Source organism: Rhinopithecus bieti, unplaced genomic scaffold (genome assembly GCF_001698545.2).
Source record: "Rhinopithecus bieti isolate Rb0 unplaced genomic scaffold, ASM169854v2 scaffold_18688, whole genome shotgun sequence".
NCBI lineage: Eukaryota > Metazoa > Chordata > Mammalia > Primates > Cercopithecidae > Rhinopithecus > Rhinopithecus bieti.
In genome coordinates, this window is record NW_016809492.1 from 1089315 (window position 1) to 1111015 (window position 21701).

At 37.2% G+C, this 21701-nt stretch overlaps 2 protein-coding genes across 17 annotated transcripts in view; both read right to left on the minus strand.

Annotated features, from left to right (window-relative positions):
* The window catches only part of BCAP29 (B cell receptor associated protein 29), a 47507-nt gene extending 33278 nt beyond the window's left edge, over positions 1–14229 (minus strand). Inside the window, exons 1-4 of the mRNA XM_017889542.1 lie at positions 13912–14229; positions 13367–13473; positions 10260–10360; positions 109–259 (exon numbers count right to left, since the gene is read on the minus strand). Coding sequence (XP_017745031.1) covers positions 109–259; positions 10260–10360; positions 13367–13458 — 344 coding nt within the window. The 5' untranslated portion in view covers positions 13459–13473; positions 13912–14229. The remainder of the gene's footprint in view (positions 1–108; positions 260–10259; positions 10361–13366; positions 13474–13911) is intronic.
* Positions 14230–16298: 2069 nt separating this feature from the next.
* Positions 16299–21701, minus strand: part of DUS4L (dihydrouridine synthase 4 like) — a 14084-nt gene continuing 8681 nt past the window's right edge. For all 16 annotated transcript variants that reach the window (XM_017889546.1, XM_017889556.1, XM_017889547.1 and 13 more), the window contains 4 exons: positions 20410–20527; positions 18931–19053; positions 17644–17870; positions 16299–16930 (listed from right to left, as the gene is read on the minus strand). In XM_017889546.1, the coding sequence (XP_017745035.1) occupies positions 16683–16930; positions 17644–17870; positions 18931–19053; positions 20410–20527 (716 nt within the window). In that variant the 3' untranslated portion in view covers positions 16299–16682. The remainder of the gene's footprint in view (positions 16931–17643; positions 17871–18930; positions 19054–20409; positions 20528–21701) is intronic.

The window sequence follows — 21701 nt, forward strand, 5'->3', positions numbered from 1 at the left end:
AAAAAAAAAAAAAAAAAAACTACAGTAAAGGTGGACAAAACGAGAAACAGAAGCATAAATTGTGTTTTTAAACTGTGCTTCTACTATTTTTTTTTTTTTTTTACTTACAGCCAAAAAAATAGTGAAAATCCAGAAATGTAAAGATTTCTTTGAGACCTAAAAAGTTTCATCTGTGTATGTTCATAGACATCAGGTCTGCTGGTGGAGCTCCTCTCAATGGTATGAACTGAGGAATATTTCCTTACTTCTCTCACAGCATCTATTACAGAAGAAGATAAAAGATTACTTTTGGCTTTTAAGTATATAAACTTGTTAATAATGTTTTAGAATGACCAAACTTTTAAATAACAGACTTTACCTAGAGGCGATCTTTTTGTCATTCCATCTACAGTACACGGGAAGTTTTCATGCTCAAAGTAGGTGCTCTATAAATGGACACTAGTGGCAAATTTTGAATTACTATAGCATTTTTAAAATCATTAATCTAGTACTTAACATCATTTTATTGTTTCTCATCTCTAACTACACTACAAACTATTATCCCTTACACTTTGTCTCTAAGATGACTAAAATTCAGCCTATTGACAATGACAGATGTCATATCCCACTACAATCAATTCTAAGAGACTATCCCATTTCTGTTACTATACTAGCATTTTATTACAGATTATTACTTTAAATGATTGAGGTCTTCAAAATATTTGGTTACAGTGAAATTTCCACTGGCACAGGTTTGCTAAAGTGGGATTTGATTTGTGGTGGCATACACTCCTCCCGACTAGTGGATGGCAGCTGCTACTGGAAATGTTCATATAGCTGCTCCTTTGATGCTGAAGTTCTGGGAAGTCTCAGATGCCGGGAAACCACTTCTTTCAAATGGAAAATAGAAAACAGCTTATAAGGGTCTACATTTAGTGCATTCTTAGTTCCTGGATTCTTGTATGTACTAGGGAAGGCATCTGCCTTAGATGTCTCAAAAGCCACTGGAAGTATGAACAAGTTTGAATGCTCCCCTTTCATGTGACCAACAGAAGTCTTGGGTAAGAGTTATTGCCACACAAGGAGACTCCAGTTACAAAATTGGGGCCATTTTGACTACTATTTTATTTTTAGCAGCTTTATTGAGATATAATTCGCATACCATAAAAATTTACCTCTTTAAAACGTGTAATTCAGTAGTTTTTAGTATATTCACAAAGTTGTGCAACCATTACCACTATCTAATTTCAGAACATTTTCATCACCCCACAAAGAAAATCTATACACATCCCTCACCTCCTGGTCACCACCAATCTGCTTTCTGTCTCTACAGAACTACCTGTTTTAGACATTTCATATAAATTGAATCATACACTATCTGCTCTTCTGAGTCTGGCTTCCTTCACTTAGCATAATGTTTTCAAGGTTCGTCTGCATTGTAGTATATGTCAGTACTTCATTACTTTTATGGCTGAATAATATTCCATTGTATGAATGTGGTAACATTTGGTTTATCCATTCATTGGTTGATGGTATTGAGCTGTTTCCACTTTCTGGCTATTACGAATAATGCTGCTATGAACATTCATGTGCAAGTTTTATATCGACATATGTTTTCATTTCTCTTGGTATATACCTAAGAGATGAACTGCTGGGCCATATGGTAACTCTATGTTTAATTTTTGAGTAACTGCCAAACTGTATTCCAAAGCAGCTTTACTATTTTACATTCCCACAAGCAGTGTATGTTGGTTTCAATTTCTCCATATCCTTGGCAACACCTGGTATTATCTTTTTGATTATAGTCATCCTAGTGGGTGTGAAGTGGCATTTCTTTGTGGTTTTGATTGGCATTTCTCCGATGGCTAATGCTGTTGAACATCTTTTCATGTGCTTGTTGATCATTTGTGTATCATCTTTGGAAAAATATCTATTCAGATCCTTTACCCATTTTTAAATTGGATTATTTGCTTTATTTGTCTCCCAAATGTCTTTCATAGAATTTTTTTCAAACTGAGAACTTTATAATGGATATTCATTACATATAGTTATGTTTCTGTAGTCTCTTGACACACAATACTTTTTTAAAAAGGTGCCAGGCCAACTGTTTTCTAGAAAGTTCTTACATTCTGGCTGGGTGTGGTGGCTCACACCTATAATCCCAGCACTTTGGGAGGCAGAGGCAGAAGGATAGCATGAGGCCAGGAGATTGAGACCAGCATGGGCAACATGGCAAGACCCTGTCTCTTTTTTTAAATATTAAAAAATAAATAAATCAGCACAAAGAAAGTTCTCATATTCTGAATTTGTCTGAAGTGTAGTCCAATTTCTTTCTCTAACTCCTGTATTTTTAGAAAACTAGAACTCAGACTTGATTGGTTCTGCCAGGCCTCAGAAAGTAAAAATAAAATAAAACAAATACTTGATTGGACAAGGTTTAATACTTTTGCCAAGAATCCCTCATAGTTTATGCTGTGTAATGTTACTTTGTCTCTTACTTTTTTATTGCTAAATTTGATTACTTAGTTAAGATGGTGTATTAGTAAGGGTTCTCCAGGGAAAAAGAACCAATGGGTGTGTGTGTGTGTGTGTGTGTGTGTGTGTGTGTGTGTATGGGGAAGAGTGGTACAGGGGGCAGACAGAGAAAGAGAGAGAGCGAGCTTGAGATTTATTTAAAGGAACTGGCTCACATGCTTGTAGAGGCTTGTTAAGTTTAAAATCTGCAGGGTAGACTGGCAGTCTGGAGATTCAGGGAAGAAATACAGTTTGAGTCCAAAGGCAATCTGCTGGCAAAATTTCTTTTTGCTCAGAGGAGATCAATCTTTGTTCTATTAGGGCTTTCAACTGATTAGATAAAGCCCACTAATCTGTTTTATTTTCCCTTTACTGTTGAAATCTGGTAGTGAGTTTCATTTTGTTATTTGTAAAGATTTCTTGGCTATTATATGAGTTCTTTGCATGTCTGCATAAATTTTAGAAGCAACTGATCAACTGCTACAAAAATGCCTGTTGGGTTTCTGACTGGGACTGTGTTAAGTCCATGGAATTTTGGAAGAATAAACATTTTAATATTGAGCATTCCAAATGATAAAAAAACTCCATTTATTTTTATCTTCTTTAACTTCTTTCAGCAATGTTTTTGTACTTTTCTGTATAGAGCTGTTGTGCCTCTTTTATAAAGTTTATTTCTAAGGTTTTAGGGTTCTTGGTGTCTTTAGAAAAGGAATTTTTAAAAATGTCATTTGCCTATTGTTTACTGCTTATAGTATAGAAATACAATTACTGATATACTGAATTTTTGTGTACCGACCCACCTGTATTTTGTGACCCCACTACATTAATTTCTTTGACATAATAGCTTTATTATAGATACTTTAGGTTATTTCTTTCTTTTTCTTTCTTTTTTTTTCTGAGACAGGGTCTCACTTCGTCACCCAGGCTGGAGTGCAGTGGTGTGATCATGTCTCACTGCAGCCTCGACCTCTTGGGCTCAAGCAACTCTCCCACCTCAGCCTCCTGAATAGCTGGGACTATAAACATGAGCCACCATGCCTGGCTAATTTTTCTACTTCCTGGTATAAACGGGGTTTTGCCATGTTGCCCAAGCTGGTCTGGAACTCCTGAGCTTGAGCAATCTGCCCACCTCAGCCTCCCAAAGTGGTGGAATTACAGGAATGAGCCACTGTGCCAGGCCAGGATTTTCTATATAAATAATCGTGTCATCTGCAAATAAGGATGTTTTACTTCTTTCTTTGCCATCTTTATGCCTTCTATTTCTTTCATGACTTATTATTATCCTGGCTAAGACATCTATTACTTAAATGAATAAACAGAGTGTGAATATCCTTGACTTGTTTCCAATCTTATGGGGGAAGCCTTTGGTATTTAACTATGATGCTAGCTTGAGGATTTTTGTAGATCTTCATCAGAATGAGAAAGTTTCCTTCTAAATCCTAATCTGCTAACCTTTTTTAAAAAACTGAGTGAATATTATTTTTTTCACTGTCAATATTCAATATAATGAGTAGATATTATTAAGGTGGAAACTAAAATCACTGATTTTAAACCTTTTTTAAAAATAAATATTTAAACCTACAATTTTTCCTTTAAGCAGTGCTTTAACGGCATCTTACAAAATTTAATATATTGTATTTTCATATTATTCAGTTAAAATATTTTCTAATTTCCTTTGTGAGTTCTTTGACCCAAGGATTACTAACAAGTGTTGTTTAATTTTTCAAACATGTATAGGTTTTCCAGATTTCTGTTACTGATTTCTATTTTCATACTCTGTAGGGGCTGGGCACAGTGGCTCTCATCCGTAATACCAGCATTTTGGGAACGGGAGGATCACTGGAGGCCAGGAGTTTGAGACCAGCCTGGGCAACAAAGCAAAAGTCTGTCTCTATAAAACAACAAAAACAAAACCCCCATACTCTATGTGATTCCAATCCTTGGTAGGATTTCATTCCTTTGTATTTATTGAGACTTGTTTTATGGCCCTGAATATAGTGTATCTTGGTGAACAGAGTTTAGTATATTCATATGCCCTTGCAAAGATTATGTATAGCAGGGGTCCCCAACCCCCAGAGCCATGCACCCGTACTGCTCCATGGCCTGTCAGGAACTGGGTGCACAGCAGGAAGTGATTGGGAGGCCAGTGAGCAAAGCTTCATCTGTATTTACAGCCACTCCTTATCTCTCACATTACTGCCTGAGCTATCAGATCAGTGGTGGCATTAGATTCTCATAGGAGTGCAAGCCTTACTGTGAACTGCCCACGTAAGGAATCTAGGTTGCACGCTCCTTATGAGAATCTAATGCCTGATGATCTGCCACCATCTCCCATCATCCCCAGATGAGAATGTCCAGTTGCAGGAAACAACCTCAGGGCTCCCAATGATTCTACATTATGGTGAGTTGCATAATTATTTCATTATATATTACAATGTAATAATAATAGAAATGAAGTGCATAATAAATTTAATGTGCTTGAATCATCCCGAAACCATCTCCTGCTCCTGCATATGGAAAAACTGTAAGCTGGTCCCTGGTGCCAAAAAGGCTGGGGACTGCTGATGTACAGTTTACAGCTGTTTGGAGAGGCTTGATTTTTATCCTTTTTTAGGGTAAGTCTGTTTTGCTTTAGGTCTTAGTTATAGCAAATTTCTAGTTCCTGGGATATAGTCTCTATTCCTAAGGAGCAGCCCTTCTGTGATTTTAGTGGAAAGGTTCAAGGTCTTTACCAAGCCCCTCTAACGTGATGAGGCTCATACTCCAAACTCTGTCTCTCCTTGGTGGCCAGCAGCCAAAATTTCTTCTCAGCCTTGCTGCTTTCCGCTGGCCTTTCCTTTTCCATTGAGCTCCTTGGAATCTTTCCTATACATCCATGGTTCAAGAGTCAACCAAGAATTTGAGAAGAGTTTACATGTGGATTCTGGGGTTCCCTTTTTGGGTTCTCTCCTTTCTTAGACACCCCTTTTATTTTCTAATCTATCTGACCTCTGTCAGTAAGAGTGTCTTTTGCTTTGAGTTCTATATAGTTGTCTATGCCACATGACTGGAAAGCGGTTGGAAGAAAGGCTATATAAATGTGATCACACCCAGTATGATTCCCTTCTTTTAAGGGCTGACTTCCCTCTAGTTTCTGCCTGCTTTTGGTTGCTCTACCAGGCCTTCAAATACCTTTTTCGTATTTTATCAAGGGTTCATAATTTTTAACAAAGGAGAAATAGTCTAATACAACCCGTTTTGCTATGACCAAAGCCAGACTCCTATGTCTTTAACAAAATTATGTTTTAACTTATTGAGGTGAAATTCATATCACATAAAAGTAAACACTTCAAAGTGAACAATTCAGTTGTGCTTAGTATATTCACAATGCTGTGCAACTACCACCTCTGTCTAGTTCCACATTTCCATACTCCAAAATAAAACCCAAATAAATCACTCTAAATCTTAAAAAATTCTTAATTTTTGACTTTATATGTGTATGCCATATCTGTTCCTGAAAGTCTTAGTTTCCAATACCATGAACATATTCATTTGCTTGATGCTACACTATACATAAAACAGCTTTTAAATGACCAACAACAAGACTATTTTAAAGTTTCAGATTTCATTGTAATCCTCTTGGTTCTTAAAACGTACCCTACCAGGGAGGTAAAAAGTTAAGAGTACTATGTTCAAGAGTAATTATTTTCTCTGTGTTGTATATATCAATCTGATATACTATTCAGTTCATTTGTTCTGACTTATTTTCAATTCTAGAGCTTGCTTTTTTCTAGCTCTGTAAAATTTGAAGTTTTCTTTCTTTAAATTCTAGAATAGTTTAAGAAGCAGTAGTAATATCTGTTTTCTGAAAGCAGTAGGGTTTCTTATAAAACTATCTTTTTTTTTGCTTTTTTTTGAAATAGGGGTCCTTTCTGATAACTTTCTATAATTTTTCTATATAAATTAGTCAGCTTGAATTTTCTATATCTATTGGTGTTCATTTGGTAAATTACATTTTTCTACAAAATTATACATTTTATCTAGGTTTTCCAATTTATTTGCATAGTTATATAAAGTAGTCTCTTAAATGATCTTTAGAAAATTTCCTGTATCTTAATGGCTATTTCCCCTTTGTCATTTCTCAGATTGCCTCAATAATGTAGTAGGATGCCAACCTCTACAAAAAAAACAATAAACAAAGATAATATATATTTACGACTTATTTTGAGTAGGCAGATAGTGAGTACTATGAAGGATCGTTATGCTTCTTTGTGATGCATTATCCTTGGTAATTAAATGGGAATAATACTCCTGGATCCATTACGCAGAAAAGCTGAATATTAACCAATAATATTAAAAAGGTTTATTAATGTAAATGGTCATGTAAACCTACCTGTAGAATATATCACTTGTATACTAACAAGGTAACTATGTCTGAAAGATGGAATGGAGTCAACAATAAGGGAAGGATGTGACATATAGTCAATTTTCTATAAACCATCTGAAGATGATCCAATTTTACATCAGTTGTGGAAACTTTCAAATTCCTGGGATGCATTTCTGCTAACACTGAATATACTCTTGAAATTCCCACTTCCATTCTGTCTCTTACCAGCACCTAAAATACACACACATGCACACACACTTGTATGCACACACTCAGTTAGTGTTGGCTCTAAGACTATAAATACTTCTTAATAGCTGCCTTATTTGGCTGGGTGTAGTGGCTCATGCCTGTAATCCCAGCACTTTGGGAGGCCAAGGTATGTGGACGGTTTTGAGCTTAGGAGTTTGGGACCAGCCTGGGGCAACATGACAAAACCCTGTCTCCACAAAAAAAACCCAAAAATTAGCCAGGGGTTGGTGGCTCTCCCCTATAGTCCCAGCTACTTGGGAGGCTGCAGCTGGAGAATTACTGGAGCCCGGGAAGTGGAGGTTGCAGTGAGCTGAGATCGCACCACTGCATTTCAGCCTGGGTGACAGAGTGAGACCCCATCTCAAAAAAAAAAAAAAAAAAAAAAAAAAAAAAAAAAAAAAAAAAAAGAATAAAAACATATAACAAGAAAATGTATAAAAAATAGTTACTTTACTTAGAGAGATGACCAAGAAAAAGGAAATAAATTTCAAAGTAAAATATAAATTAAGCATGGGTAATCCACTGGTTTTGCATTATTTACATTATTGTTGCGCACTGGAACATCAGAGTCTGCACTTTACATATGTTACTGCATTTAAATCTTAAAACATGAAAGTAGGTGTCATTACTCCATTTTGGATGGAGACCTAGAGGATAAGCAACTATCTGGCTGCCTGAACTATCCATGATGTCCTTGTTCTCTGGGAATGAATTACCCTGTTTACCCAAAGATGCAGGCTTCAGCCAGCAGTCATGATTCTCCCTTGTGACTCTCCTGATTATAGGAGATGAGGAGTAGATACCTGGTGCTAGCTGGTCCAATTTTTTTCCTTTGATTTGGAATTGGGATTCAGAGACGATGAATTAATCCTTACATATGTCTGGAATGGTAACACCTGGCAGCTGTGCTGTACCCATTTACTGCCTTGGAGATAGACAGAATATCAGAGTCCATAATAAAGAATGAAGTATATATAGGGAAAACGTATGGCCAAGAAAAGGACACTTCAGTTCCAAGTACTAATCCTTCCCTGGAATTTGGCTTCCTTCCTTCCTTGGGCTACTCTGCAACAACCCCAAATTTTATTACAAATTTTTCCTTTTTTGGTCAAGTGAGTTCAAGTTGATTTCTCTTTTTCTGAGACGGAGTTTCACTCTTGTTGCCCAGGCTGGAGTGCAATGGCGCAATCTCGGCTCACTGCAACCTCTGCCTCTCGGGTTCAAACAATTCTCCTGCCTCAGTCTCCTGAGTAGCTGGGATTACAGGCATGCACCCCCATGTCCGGCTAACTTTTGTATTTTTGGTAGAGATGGGGTTTCACCACGTTGGCCAAGCTGGTCTGGAATTCCCGACCTCAGGTTGATCCGCCCGCCTTGGTCTTATGAAGTGCTGGGATTACAGAGGTGAGCCACCGTGCCCAGCCAAGTTTGTTTCTAATGTAACCAAAAGAACTTACACTACAACTCTCCTCCCTTACATAAGTGACAGTTTTCAGTATAAATTTTTGTGATAATTTTAGAGTTAGAAGATCACAAAATTAGGAGCTGCAGAGATTATTTCCATCTCTCCCTTCATTTCACAAGATGAATAAATCAAACCCAGAAAAATAAAAGCTATTTCAAAGGTCATTTAGTTAGCTGGTGGCAGAACTGGTTTTCCTTATTGTTCTTTACTGATTTGTTGTGACTAGTTATATGGCTAGAGATTCAATCCATAACATTAATAATGTACCATGAGACAAATATTTACATTTTGAAAAGAGGCACAAACCATTCATACCTTTCTGTTTTTGACAATACCATCCCTTCTCATGCCAGATGTTCTTAGTTTTATAAAGAGGATTCTATTTGAGAGGTTGGTGGTTTGGAACATGGAAGACATTTTCTCACGAAACAGTGTCAAAGATGGCGGTTAGGGTCCCAAGTTTGCGTCTCTAAATCCTATTTCACCAACAACACAACAACTCTGAGGGAATTCTGAGGGAAAACATACTCTGTGCAAGAAGGGGCATTTCAAGAAGTAGCTGTGTAATCTTAGACAAGTCACTTAATCTCTCTGAGCTCAGTAACAACAACTAGAAAAACATGGTGATAATTAAGACTCATGGAACTTCTGGTTTGACAAGAACCTAAAGATCTACTTTTAATTTTTAAAATATAGTTATCATGAAAATTTAAAACATGCTGAAAAACGAGTATAGATGTTATATAAACAAATGGGCATGGTCATTTCCCAATAAAACTTTATTTACAAAAATAGGCATTTGGCCCACAGGCTGTATAGGTTGCTGACCCTGTTATGTAACAATGCTGTTATCACAACTAAAGTTAACAAAAATTCCCTAATATTATACAATCACTCCATATTCAAATTTTTGCAGTAGTCCCCAAATCTATGTTGCAGTTTTTTTTTTTTTTTTTTTTTTTAAACGAAGGGTCTTGTTCTATTGCTCAGGCTGGAGTGCAATAGCTCACTGCAACCTTGAACTTCTGGGCTCAAGCAATCCTCCAGTCTCTCAGCCTCCCGAGTAGCTGGGACTACAGCTGCACATCACCACACCTGGCTAATTTTTACATTTTTTGTAAAGATAAGGTTTTGCTATGTTGCCCAGGCTAGTCTCAAACTCCTGGACTCAGGCAATCCTCCCGCCTTGGCATCTCAAAGTGCTAGGATTACAGGTATGAGCCACCGCACCCGGCCATGTTTATTTTTTAATCCAGTCCAAATCCACACCCTGCATCTAAGACGTCCTTGGAGAGCCTAACGATTCTATTCTTTTATTTGCCTTTCTAACAGCTAAGCTCCTGGGTGCCTAGGACATCACAGTAACAAAGGAGAGACAACAACATGAAAAATAAAGTCTGGTGACTCTGAACAGCAAGGTATGCATAAATATACAGCATTTAAATCTTAAAATAACCTAAAAGGAGTTAAGAATCATAGTGCCCTGTTGAAACTTAAGTTTGAACATATAGAATGGTAGGATCTATCAACTGTGTATCAATATATCAGTATCCACTCTATGTAGTATCAATATACTATATAAAGTCAACTGTACACAAATTGTAACATCAACTCTATTAATTAAAAAGAAATTCATTTAACAAACAATGGAGTTATATTTATTCAAAGAAGGAATCTAGTACTTACCTAGAAATAGAACAATCAATAGGATGATAATGGTAAGGAAAGCCTTATTCCAAAAAGTTGCAATTTTACCCCAGACATTAAATGAAAAAATCTTCTGCCATCTGTAAAGCAATACAATTATATTAGGTATAAAAAAACTAAAAGTTTTGAAATACTTTCTAAATACTGAAGTAACATTTTAGTAATTGTGTAGTAAGTGAAAAGAATTACAGAAATTTAATTTTAAAATTTATTAATTCTGACATGACAGAGTATCTCATGAATTAAAAAACAACTCTTTCAAATTTAATAATAATCTGATATTTGATTATCCTCTGTCTGGTGGCTTAAATATTCTAAAAGTAAACCACACATGAGCAAAACCTTAAAAAGGAATTCTTGCAGTAGTAAAAGATTCTATTGTTGATAGAAGCTATTACTCTGTATCTTTTTCATGGTCAGAGCAATGACTTAGAAATAACAAAGATATATTGTTCTAACAATTGGTAACATTTCAGGAGTGGGGTCTAACTCTACACACTGATTTTTATATAGTACACTTTTAACATATCCTCCAAGTAAAAGTTTCTTTACTTTAACCATGAGGGAATTATAAAAATTACCCAGGAATTATACACATAAATTGAAAAAATCTTAATTATATAATGATAATTTTCACACACACACACACACAATATATATATATAAAACCATGTAATTACTACAGATAAAGATGTGAACATAGAGGAAATGAGGTGGGGAAGTAGTCTAGATGGATTGAACAGTATAAGCAAAGACAGTGGTAAGAAAGCATGGGTTGTAAATGGCAGAGTGACAAAATAATCCATCATGCAATTGTACATGGGCAATTTAAATGAGTAACACTTTAGTCGAAAGGAGGCAGAAAAATGTAGTAAGCACTTAAATACGCTTCAAGCACTTACAACTTGAAAAAAAAAGTTTCACTTTAAGATTAGGACAAATTTAAGATTTAAGATTAGGACAACTTTACTTGAAATTGGTGGGGTGAGGGAGAGTCATACAGATGAATCAATTCCTTTTGTCTCTGCTTCCAATTCCAAGCATTTTATATAGCCAATATTTAAATTATGCAATATAAAATTTTATATTTTTAAGATAATGTAAGTGGTAATATCTTGATCTAGGTCCAAATGTAAATTTACTTATTTCTTCAAGGTTTGGTGTGGTGTAAAAGGGAACATAAGAGACCTCCCATAGGGAACAACTAGCATTTGAGCACCTTATCAGAGTTACAACATATTATGTTCTCACTATATTATGGTTCTAAGTATTTTTACATGTTTTATCTCATTTAATTACAACAACTACCATATGAGGTAGGCACTAGTACTATTTCCATTTTACAGATGGGGAAACAGATCAGAAAGGATCAAGAGCATGCCCAAGGTTAGTATCATGCAGTTATAGGTGACCTGATTTCTGAGCATGTGCCTTTAACCACTGGGTTATGTAAGAAAATAATAGAGACTAAATGATGAAATATTTTCTTAAAGATTATGGTGATACACATATAAAAGATAAAAAGATGTGGATACACACATAGGGCACATTATAAATGATCTGCGTGCATACATACCGTATTTTCTTTATATTTGTACATGAGAATACATTTACATATCATGTGCAAATATACACACATCTATCTAATAGCCACTTGATCAGGATGGGTTAAATTTTTATTTGGCAGGAAGAAAAACATTGATCCATAACTTACAGATCACTCTGATGGAGAAAAGATCAACTTACAATTTTTTCTTCTTTGCAAACCCTTAAGCCTTATCTACAAATTAGATGTTTACATACAAGATCTTTCTTTCTCTTGAATATATAAGATTCTATCATTGCAACTACTACTAAAAAGCAAAACAGTGTTACTGAGTTTGAAACAAAACCTACAGGATGAGAGGCAGCATGATGGAGTAGAAAGAACACTGGACTAAGAGCCAGATTTTTATCTAGAACCTGTCACTTACCAGCTAGGTAACCTTAGGCTACTTGCCCTCCTGGGTCGCAGTATGCGATCTGTAGAACATGGGTGGGATGGATCAAATAAGATCAAAGACCCTACAGGATGATTCAATTTTTTTTCTTTAGTAAGAAACAACGTACTGAGCTTAGCTTAGTTGATAGAGAAGGACAGAAGAGAGCAGAAATCCAGGCAGGCAAGGAGCAAGTTAGGAGTTGTGAAAGACTATCTGGACCCTGAGCTAAGGTAAAACTTCTTAAAGTTTCTCCCAGTCCTCCTGGGATTTTACTACACTTTAGTGAGTTATCTCTAGGATCTCATTTACGAAACATTTTCTTTTATGCCAGGAATATGAACGAATATCTTGCAATATTTTTATTACATGTGCATTTCCCCATTCATACTATCAAATTTCTGGATCTAAAACTAAACGACTAAAAAGATTATTTCAAGGGTAAAATGAGCCAGTGCTTGGCTTGAAACACTGTACTTGGTTCTTAAAGACCTTAGAAGTTCCGTCACTAAAGAACTAAAGCTAATAGATGGTTGTGATACTTTTCACATTCAGCACTTTTAATAGACATGCGTTAATTTTATGTGAAACCAAAAGTAGTAAAATCGTCATTAAACATTAATGAAACTATTTATCGGTTACATAGGCCAAAACTAAGAATAATTTATTGGCTTTGGTTTCTAAATTGCTGTTCCAGTGCCTCAATGAAACACTTTTACATCCATGCTGTACTGTAAACATGATTTATCCACTTACATTTATTTAGTTCATGGCTCCAATTCAGGGCAATAAAACAAAGGTAAAACCTGAGACAAGGTAGGGCAGGTGTTAAAAGTATAACTGTTGCTTTATTATATCTGTAATCAACAGAATCAAAAGCATAGGCCCCTTTACTTTTAGAAGGGAAGAAAAAGTTATTTCACCTGTACACGTAACAGAGTTTTATGTAAAATGTTATTTTAATATTGTCATTATATACTACCTAATTCGTTAGGTGTGTTTATTTTCAAAGACTTTTGAAACTTTTTAATGTTCAGAAAACTTTTTTCATTTTACATTAGGAGCGATCCAATATTTATCATAGTTAACGATTTGAAGGTTTCCTACCTCTGAGGAGGAATAAAAGGCAGGCAGAAGATTAAAATGAGTCCTATTTCGGCATAAAGAAAGGTTGCCACTGCCGCCCATTGGAGTGTCATTTTTTTCCTTCACACCTAAATGGAGAAACGCTTATTTTATCTTGCTTCCTTTCAAACAAAACCGTTCAAGGCCCCGAGGCGCAGCGTTTTTGTCAGGGGATGGACCGTGTCCCACCTTCCCGCACCTGGGACGGCCGGCACGGACCCCGGTCAGGAAGGGTGAAAGGGTGGCCCGGGAAGCGGGTGCCTACCTCCCTGGGAGTCGTGGGACCTGGCGAGGCGGCCTGCTGGCCACTGCCTTTTCCGCCAGCTTCGCGGCGACAGAAGCCCAACGCCACCCTCCACCAACGCCCGGCTTCCCGGCCCTCCCGCTCCCAGAAGGCGCCGCAGGCCCTCGACCACCGCTCCGCGGACCGGGCAGGGCCAGCTCCGCGGGGTTCTCCAGACCAGGGAGCGGCGCTCTCCCTCCACGGCCTAGCGCCCCACGGGTCCCCGGGTCGCGGCCGCCCTTACCCGCCGGCGGCCCGCCTGGCTCCCCGCGCTGCTCCGCGGCCGCCGACGCGCGGGACGTCAGACGCCGCGGCCGGTCGGGGGAGGGGAGCCAGGGCCCCACCCAGCCTCCCGCCCCGCAGGCTTCCCGCCCGCGGGCTCGTCCCGTCTGAAGTCACAGGCGGCGCGACCACGTATATTGGCAACAATTGTTTTCTAATTGGCGGAGGAGTCAGAGTATGAATTAGACTTTTGACCTGATGCTTGGGGGTCGGAGCCCAATTTCTTTAGAAGGGCAGACTAAGTGCAGCCCCGGCAGGAGGGCGCCCGGGGTGCAGGTCTAAGGAGCGGGGCCGGGCGGCGGGGCTGAATTGGGTGGTGCAAATTCAGCGAACGCGCTTAAGACGCACTCCTTTCCCGTCACCTCCTCTCTTTTTATGGTGGGAACTGTTTGTGTCCAGAATTAAACTATCATTTAGTAAGGGGCCAGGATGAGGTGGTCGTGCAGCATTTTGTTCTGGAGAAGGTAGGATCAACTGTAGTATCACAACATATTCCGTAGGCGTTCCCATTCCCGTCCATGGGCTGGGAAGAGGCAGTAAACTTTAGCGTGATGTTTGGGGACTGGTGCGAAAGGTGGGTATGGGGATATTCTTTTAATTACTATTTTCCAGCTTTTCAAACTGTGCGTGTACATTTAAATTGTTGAAGAGTTTTTTCAACATTGACAATGTATCAGGAATTTAATAAAAGTACTATCCTGGTGACAATTACTTGGGGATAGTAAAATGCTGAAAATGGATAATGATAGAATATAAAACAATCAAAAACACATTTAAGTTGGTGCTTTTTCTGAATTTATCACCAATATTCTGGATCACGTGTAACAGAAAAATAGAAAACACAGACTTTGAACATAACCGTAAGGAAGATTTTTTTTTTTTTTGAGATGGAGTCTCCCTCTGTCTGTCACCCAGGTTGTATTGTGACGGTGCGATCTTGGCTCACTGTAGCCTCTGCCTCCCAGGTTCCAGCGATTCTCTGGCCCCAGTCTCCTGAGTGGCTGGGATTACAGACGCCTACCACCATGCCTAGCTAATTGTTGCATTTTTAGTAGAGAGAGGGTTTCACCATGTTGGCCAGGCTGGTCTCGAACTCCTGGACTCAAGTGATCTGTCTGCCTTGGCCTCCCAAACTGTTGGGATTACAGGTGTGAGCCACTGCGCCCAGCCAGGAAGTTACTTTTTTTTCTTTTTTTGAGACCAGTCTTCCTCTGCCACCCAGGCTGGAGTGCAGTGGTGCAATCTTGGCTCACTGCAAGCTTCACCTCCCAGGTTCACACCATTCTCCTGCCTCAGTCTCCTGAGTAGCTGGGACTACAGGTGCCCGCCACCACGCCCGCTAATTTTTTGTATTTTTAGTAGAGACGGGGTTTCACCATGTTATCCAGGATGGTCTCCATCTCCTGACCTTGTGATCTGCCAGCCTTGTCCTCCCAAAGTGCTGGGATTACAGGCGTGAGCCACCGCGCCTGGCCAGGAAGTTACTTTTAATCAAAAGTGTTAGAACTTCCACACTGGTTCCTTCCAAACACCGAGCACATTACTCTAGTGATGATGCTGTGCTCACAACACTAGGGTAATTCAATTCAGAGTTTTGACCATACCTCCCTATTTTGTACAGTATTCATAGAAAATGAAAAAGCCAGTTATCTTTAAAAAAAAAATGCATTAACTGAAAAGTGAAAACAGAATGTACTGAGAAAAAACATGGCACCACAGTGCTTACGTTAAAATGGATTCATTCAATATTCCCAAACGTGAATTAAACAGTTTTACATAATTGTTTCCTTATAACAGTTTTCATGTTGGCAAAATAAATAATACTTTAATTATGAACTGTTTTATTTCAGTCTGAGATACTTAATTCTTGCAGTGCATGCCGACCGATAACAAAATCTATTAATAACACTCCCAAACCATGTGACTTTAAAGTTACAATCAACTGCTGAGAGGCATAAAAGTAATATCATTAAACAGAGAGTATGAAAATTAGGCTTTAAAATTAAAAACAAAACCTGGTTACTATTCTCTAGGAAACATTTCAAATATATAATCATCTCCAGCTTGGCTATCAAATTTCTGATACTTAAGATATGGTAGATTGCAGTTAATTTTATCTTTTTAGGTAGCAGGTATTATTTATTAAGCTTTTAATCTTTGGAGGATCTAGAAGTTTTGAAATGTACCAAATTTAATGTCATTAACCAATTGGAATTTTTAATATAAGTTGAGTGCAATTCGATTCAGAATTTCCTGTTCTTTTTCATTTTCGATGGATGTTGGTATTTGTTCCACCACTTTTTTGCACCTGCATACTTCTTGTTAACTTATAGATACTATGAGCCATACTTTCTTAGTATTGAAATAAATTTTATTTTAAAATGTTAAAAACATGATAAAACATGATTCCTTTAGGAAAAAATTCCCACTCTACCCATTCTCCTAATATCTATATAACAGTATTCAGAGCAGTATTTGTCAATGTTTGCCTAGAATGATCAGGATGTCTCAACCACCGGGAGTTTTCTTTAAACTGTATATTTCTGGGTCTACCCCAGATCTACCGAATCAGAATCTCTGAGGGTGGGGTCTATGACTGATTGTTAAAAAATGCTCCCAGGGATTGTTTTTATACTAAAATTTGGGAGCTACTAGTTTAAGGTACAAAATCTGACCTTCTGTGGTTTCATTGTGGGTTTAAAAGTATATATTAAAATTATTTGGGAAGTCTAGTCAAATGCCATAATGGTCTGTAAGGTAATCTATGATTGCTGACGTGCTTGACAGAGCATTAAATACCCTTTTTTCCTGCCTTGAAGTTATCTTTTCCATCATGTACATTAAATGTTGATGGAAACACATGTAAGGAGTCCCGAGTTCAAGAGCAATGTCAACCCAGTCCCAGATGCATTTCAGTGGGGTTTCCTCATATCCAGCAAACATGGCCGGGTTTGCTAAGAGTCCTCTTGCAACCATCACACCTACAAATTAAAGCACACCATATTTGTCCATACATTAAGAACCCCTGGTTATTAGTTCAAGCTCAATGAAGCAAACAGAATTTTTTTTAAAAAGTATTATCACCAAGGTTTTGTGATGCCTTTATTACATTAGTATGTTTAATTCAATTACAAAAGAATTAATTTTGGTACCTTTTGTAAACCAGGAAAGTTTAAATGTACTTATAGAAATCTTTATTTTTTTAAAGATTTCTACATTAAACAATTAGTCTTTAGTTTTTCTTTAGGGTAAATCTAGACTGTCATAAATTGGGCTGCTTAAAGTTCAGTTTATCTATATTTTCCCATCTAGCAATCACAGGGCTTGGCATGCCAATAATTTAAGGGAATAATGAAACTACACAGCAGTTCTGGGGTTCTTTTAGCTCTTATCATTCTCGAGTCCACTTACTCTCATTTCTAGGTGCTTTATTTTACTAGTAGGATATCTAGAAAATTCTTCACTGGTCACTAGATATGATGGCATCAGAAAAGTAACTGAATTAATTTATCCCAGTTAAGATAATCCATGTTTTTCCAGGTAGAAAACTTAACATCATTTTAATAAATTGCTTAGCTTAAAACAGTACAATGGGAAAATATGGCTTAATGTTAAACAAAACAAATGAAAATCAACATTACTTCCCCACTCTCATTTCTTCCCAATTAAAAGAACCCAAGTATTTATTTCTTACCATCTGTCCCAGTAATCTGCCACACATTTTCTGCTTCCTTTAAGCTTCTGATGTCTCCATTAGCAATCACAGGTATAGACATATTTTCCTTAATTATTTTAATGGAATCATAGTGCACTGGCTGATGTCTTTCTTCAGCAGTTCTTCCATGGACTGTAATCCAGGAAACTCCTATTGCTTCAGCCTTTCGACAAAGATCTACAGTTCTTTTAAGGTCATCATGGATCCTACAATTCCAAAATTACATTTATCTGTTCACAGCACACAAATCTTAATGCTAACATTAACTGACTAAAATGATATTTCATCTACTAAATTAGTTAGCTTTGTTATATCATATTATTACTATATGTCATTATCAGCAAGGTTTTCTTCAGGGATCAGTTCCTACCCAAGACCTCAAATTTAGCTATTTCACTACTGACAACAAAGGACAAAAAACAAGTTTTATCTTAGACCTAGTGCTTCTATGCTTTGGCTTTGATAAATCAAAGAGCCATGAAAGTACTGTCACAGATTAATTTAAACCTTAATATTTGCTGTGCATGCCCCCATCCCCAAGTGGGAGAACATAATACTTTATCTTGAAATATGTTTTCAGGCTGGGCACGGCGGCTCACTCCTGTAATCCCAGCACTTTGAGAGGCTGAGGCAGGCGGATCACTTGAGGCCAGGAGCTCCAGACTGGCCTGGCCAACATGGGGAAACCTTGTTTCTACTAAAAAATACAAAAATTAGCGAGGTGTGGTGACACACACCTGTAATCCCAACTACTTGAGAGGCTGAGGCATGAGAATTGCTTGAACCTGGGAGGCAGGGGTTGCAGTGAGCCAAGATCGTGCCATTACACTCCAGCCTGGGCAACAGGGTGAGACTCTGTCTCAAAAAAAGAAATGTTTTCAACCTGTCATGGAAAAACTGATTCCTGGTTTATTTTCTTTTCATTGTGAAATTTTAGTGCAAACATATTTTTCCTGTTTTCTATACTTGGCACCAGTAATGTTTCTTAACATTAAATACTACATAGCTAAAGTTGAAAGTTTGGTGAAACTTACAATAAAGGGAGGCTTTAACTTTTGTTAAAAGTACAAAGAGGAAGTTTTTCAGGACTATACATGAAAATTATGGTATATATTCTTTTACTAAATGTCTTATTTTCAACACTTCCATACACAAGCTGCCAATTTATTTAGGATAGACACTCCTAACAGCATCAGACAAAAGGAATAATCTTTTATTTCCTAAGTAACGGATGATTGTATCAATAGATTGAAATATTGTCTTTACCTTATTTTAATAGAAACTGAAAATCCAGGGGTTTCCACTTGATTTCTTACTTGTTTCACCATATCTCGAACAAGCTCTGGCTTGTTTATTAAGCAAGCCCCATAACCTTCTGCCATTGCCCACCTTTGTAAAGCAAACATATGAACAAGTGAATTCTAAATAACTGGAAGAGAAGACAAAATTCTGAAAGCACTGAAATATAAGTGCATCCATTTCTCTAGTGATCTGGAATAGAAGCAGATTTTAAAAATTCATAGGTTCAACATTTCTAAGTGGATCAATATGAGATTAGGAAAACATGTTCCCAGATCAAAAAGTACTCAGGAGAAATGGTTTTCATTGGCAAGTGAGAATATTAAGTTAAAAGTCATTCAACCAAAACAGGTTTAAATATTTCAAGTAATTAATTGCAATGACTTCAGATTTCAAAAATTCCAAATTTGATGTTTATTGTGCCTAACGAGGTTTTATTAGTCTCAATAGTAGAAAGATAGTTTTGGCTTACAGCATTCCAATACCACTAAACAGCTTATTTAACTCTCCTAATGAGTATACAAATATGTCTCATCTAATTTGGATTACGCTATACTTAACAACTTTGCTTTTATTCTGTGGACACAATTTGAATTACTGATAATCTACTACAGTGCCAGTACAGCAGAACTATTATTGTCAGGCCAGGTGCGGTGGCTCAGGTCTGTAATCCCAGGACTTTGGGAGGCCGAAGCGGGTAGATCACCTGAGGTTGGGAGTTCACGACCAGCCTGACCAACACAGAGAAACCCGTCTCTACTAAAAATACAAAATTAGCCGGGCATGGTGGCGCATGCCTGTAATCCCAGCTACTCGGGAGGCTGAGGCAGGAGAATCGCTTGAAACTGGGAGGCGGTGGTTGTGGTGAGCCCAGACGGCACCACTGCACTCCAATTTGGGAAACTCCGTCTCAAAAAAAAAAAAAAAAAAAAAAAAATTATTGTCAAATTAAGTACATCCTATCAACACCCAGTTACTTAAACCCAACCAAATAACTATGGTATAGAAAGAAAAGGTGATTATAATAAGGTATTTTTATAAGGGGAACTAATTAGGGAGAAAATATGTGGTGATTTCCTAAGTCAAACAATCTGTTTTCAGAGCAAGCATATCTGACGTGACAGTAAAAATACATTTTAGGGATTGCCGTAAACATTAGATTCTCATATAACTACTTATGGATGAGATTCAAGGCACAGCCACATAAAAATTCTATTGGTGAGGGGAGACAAAACACCTGTCTATACATCATTTCAGTCATCAGAAAAGACCTTTGAATTTATGTTCCTAAATTACATTTCCCTATATTTTCTTCCTTCTTGTTTTGAGCCCCGGGGCTGTAACTCTATTTTAAGTTTTGGAAAACTAGAAAGATATTTTACCATGTTCACACATAGTTTTTTTTGTAATCTTTTGGAAAATTCTTCCAACTTCTTTGAGCTTTACCTCTGAGGGCAACCACAGTTAATGTCTATTCCATTCGCATAAGGACAGACTATACGAGCAGCATCAGATAAAAGTCTTGCATCGTTAGCAGCAAACTGAACAATCAATGGGCAATCACCTGACAAAATGAATAGCTCAACATTAAAATTCACAGGAAAAAACCCTGCACACACACACACCAAACTTTAATGTTTGTACAGGATAAAAGAGCAATAACGATTTTTAGCCTAAGAAGCATCTGTCCAAATAATATAACATTAAACAATTTAAAATATTTTAAATTAAAAGCAATTTACACTCAGTAAAAAATTCAAACAGTACAAAATTTGATAAATGAAAACAATTCTAACACTTTTGACAAAATAGACCCTCTTCCCAAAGGTGAGAATTAGTTTACCTGCATTCCAGAACAATTTTTTTGTATACCTGTAAAATTTAAACAAGTGTGAACATTCTATAAATACCACTATGCCTACTGTTCCTTTCTTTCCTGATATATCTGGGAGATGTACTCAGTTCTATTTTCTTCTTTATAGTGGGATATTCCGCTGTATGCATGGACCATAGAATATATTTTTAGACTGTTTCATATGCTCTGAGTATATTCATAGGGTAAATTCTTAGGAGTAGAATTGTTAATAGGCATTTAGCATACAACATTGTGATAGGTATTACAGAATTATCCTCCAAGAGTTTACCAATATATACACACACCAATATGGATAAAAGTTCTTGTTTCCTCACCACTTATCATACAGTGTATATCTAACATTTGAATATTCTAATTAGTGAGCTCTTTTCATATTCTTTACATTTTTCTATATATAGTTTTTCCATTAGTCATTCCTTTTATTTGTAATTTTTTTATAAAACAAATTAGTATTGCTATCTATCATGTGTTATAAATATTCTCAGTTTTTTGTCTTTGAGCATATTTGTGATCTTATATATAAAGGTTTAAATTTTTTTTTTTTTTTTTTTGAGACAGCGTCTCTCTCTGTCGCCCAGGCTGGAGTGCAGTGGCACAATCTCAGCTCACTGCAACCTCTGTGTCCCAGGTTCAAGTGATTCTCCGGCTCAGCCTCCCAAGTAGCTAGGAGTACAGCCGCCTGCCACTAAAGCCAGCCAATTTTTGTATTTTCAGTAGAGACAGGGTTTCACCATGTTGGTCAGGCTGGTCTTGAACTCCTGACCTCAGGTGATCCACCCACCTTGGCCTCCCAAAGTGCTAAGATTACAAGAATGAGCCACTGCGTCTGGCCCAAAGGTTTAAATTTTTTTTTTTTTTTTTT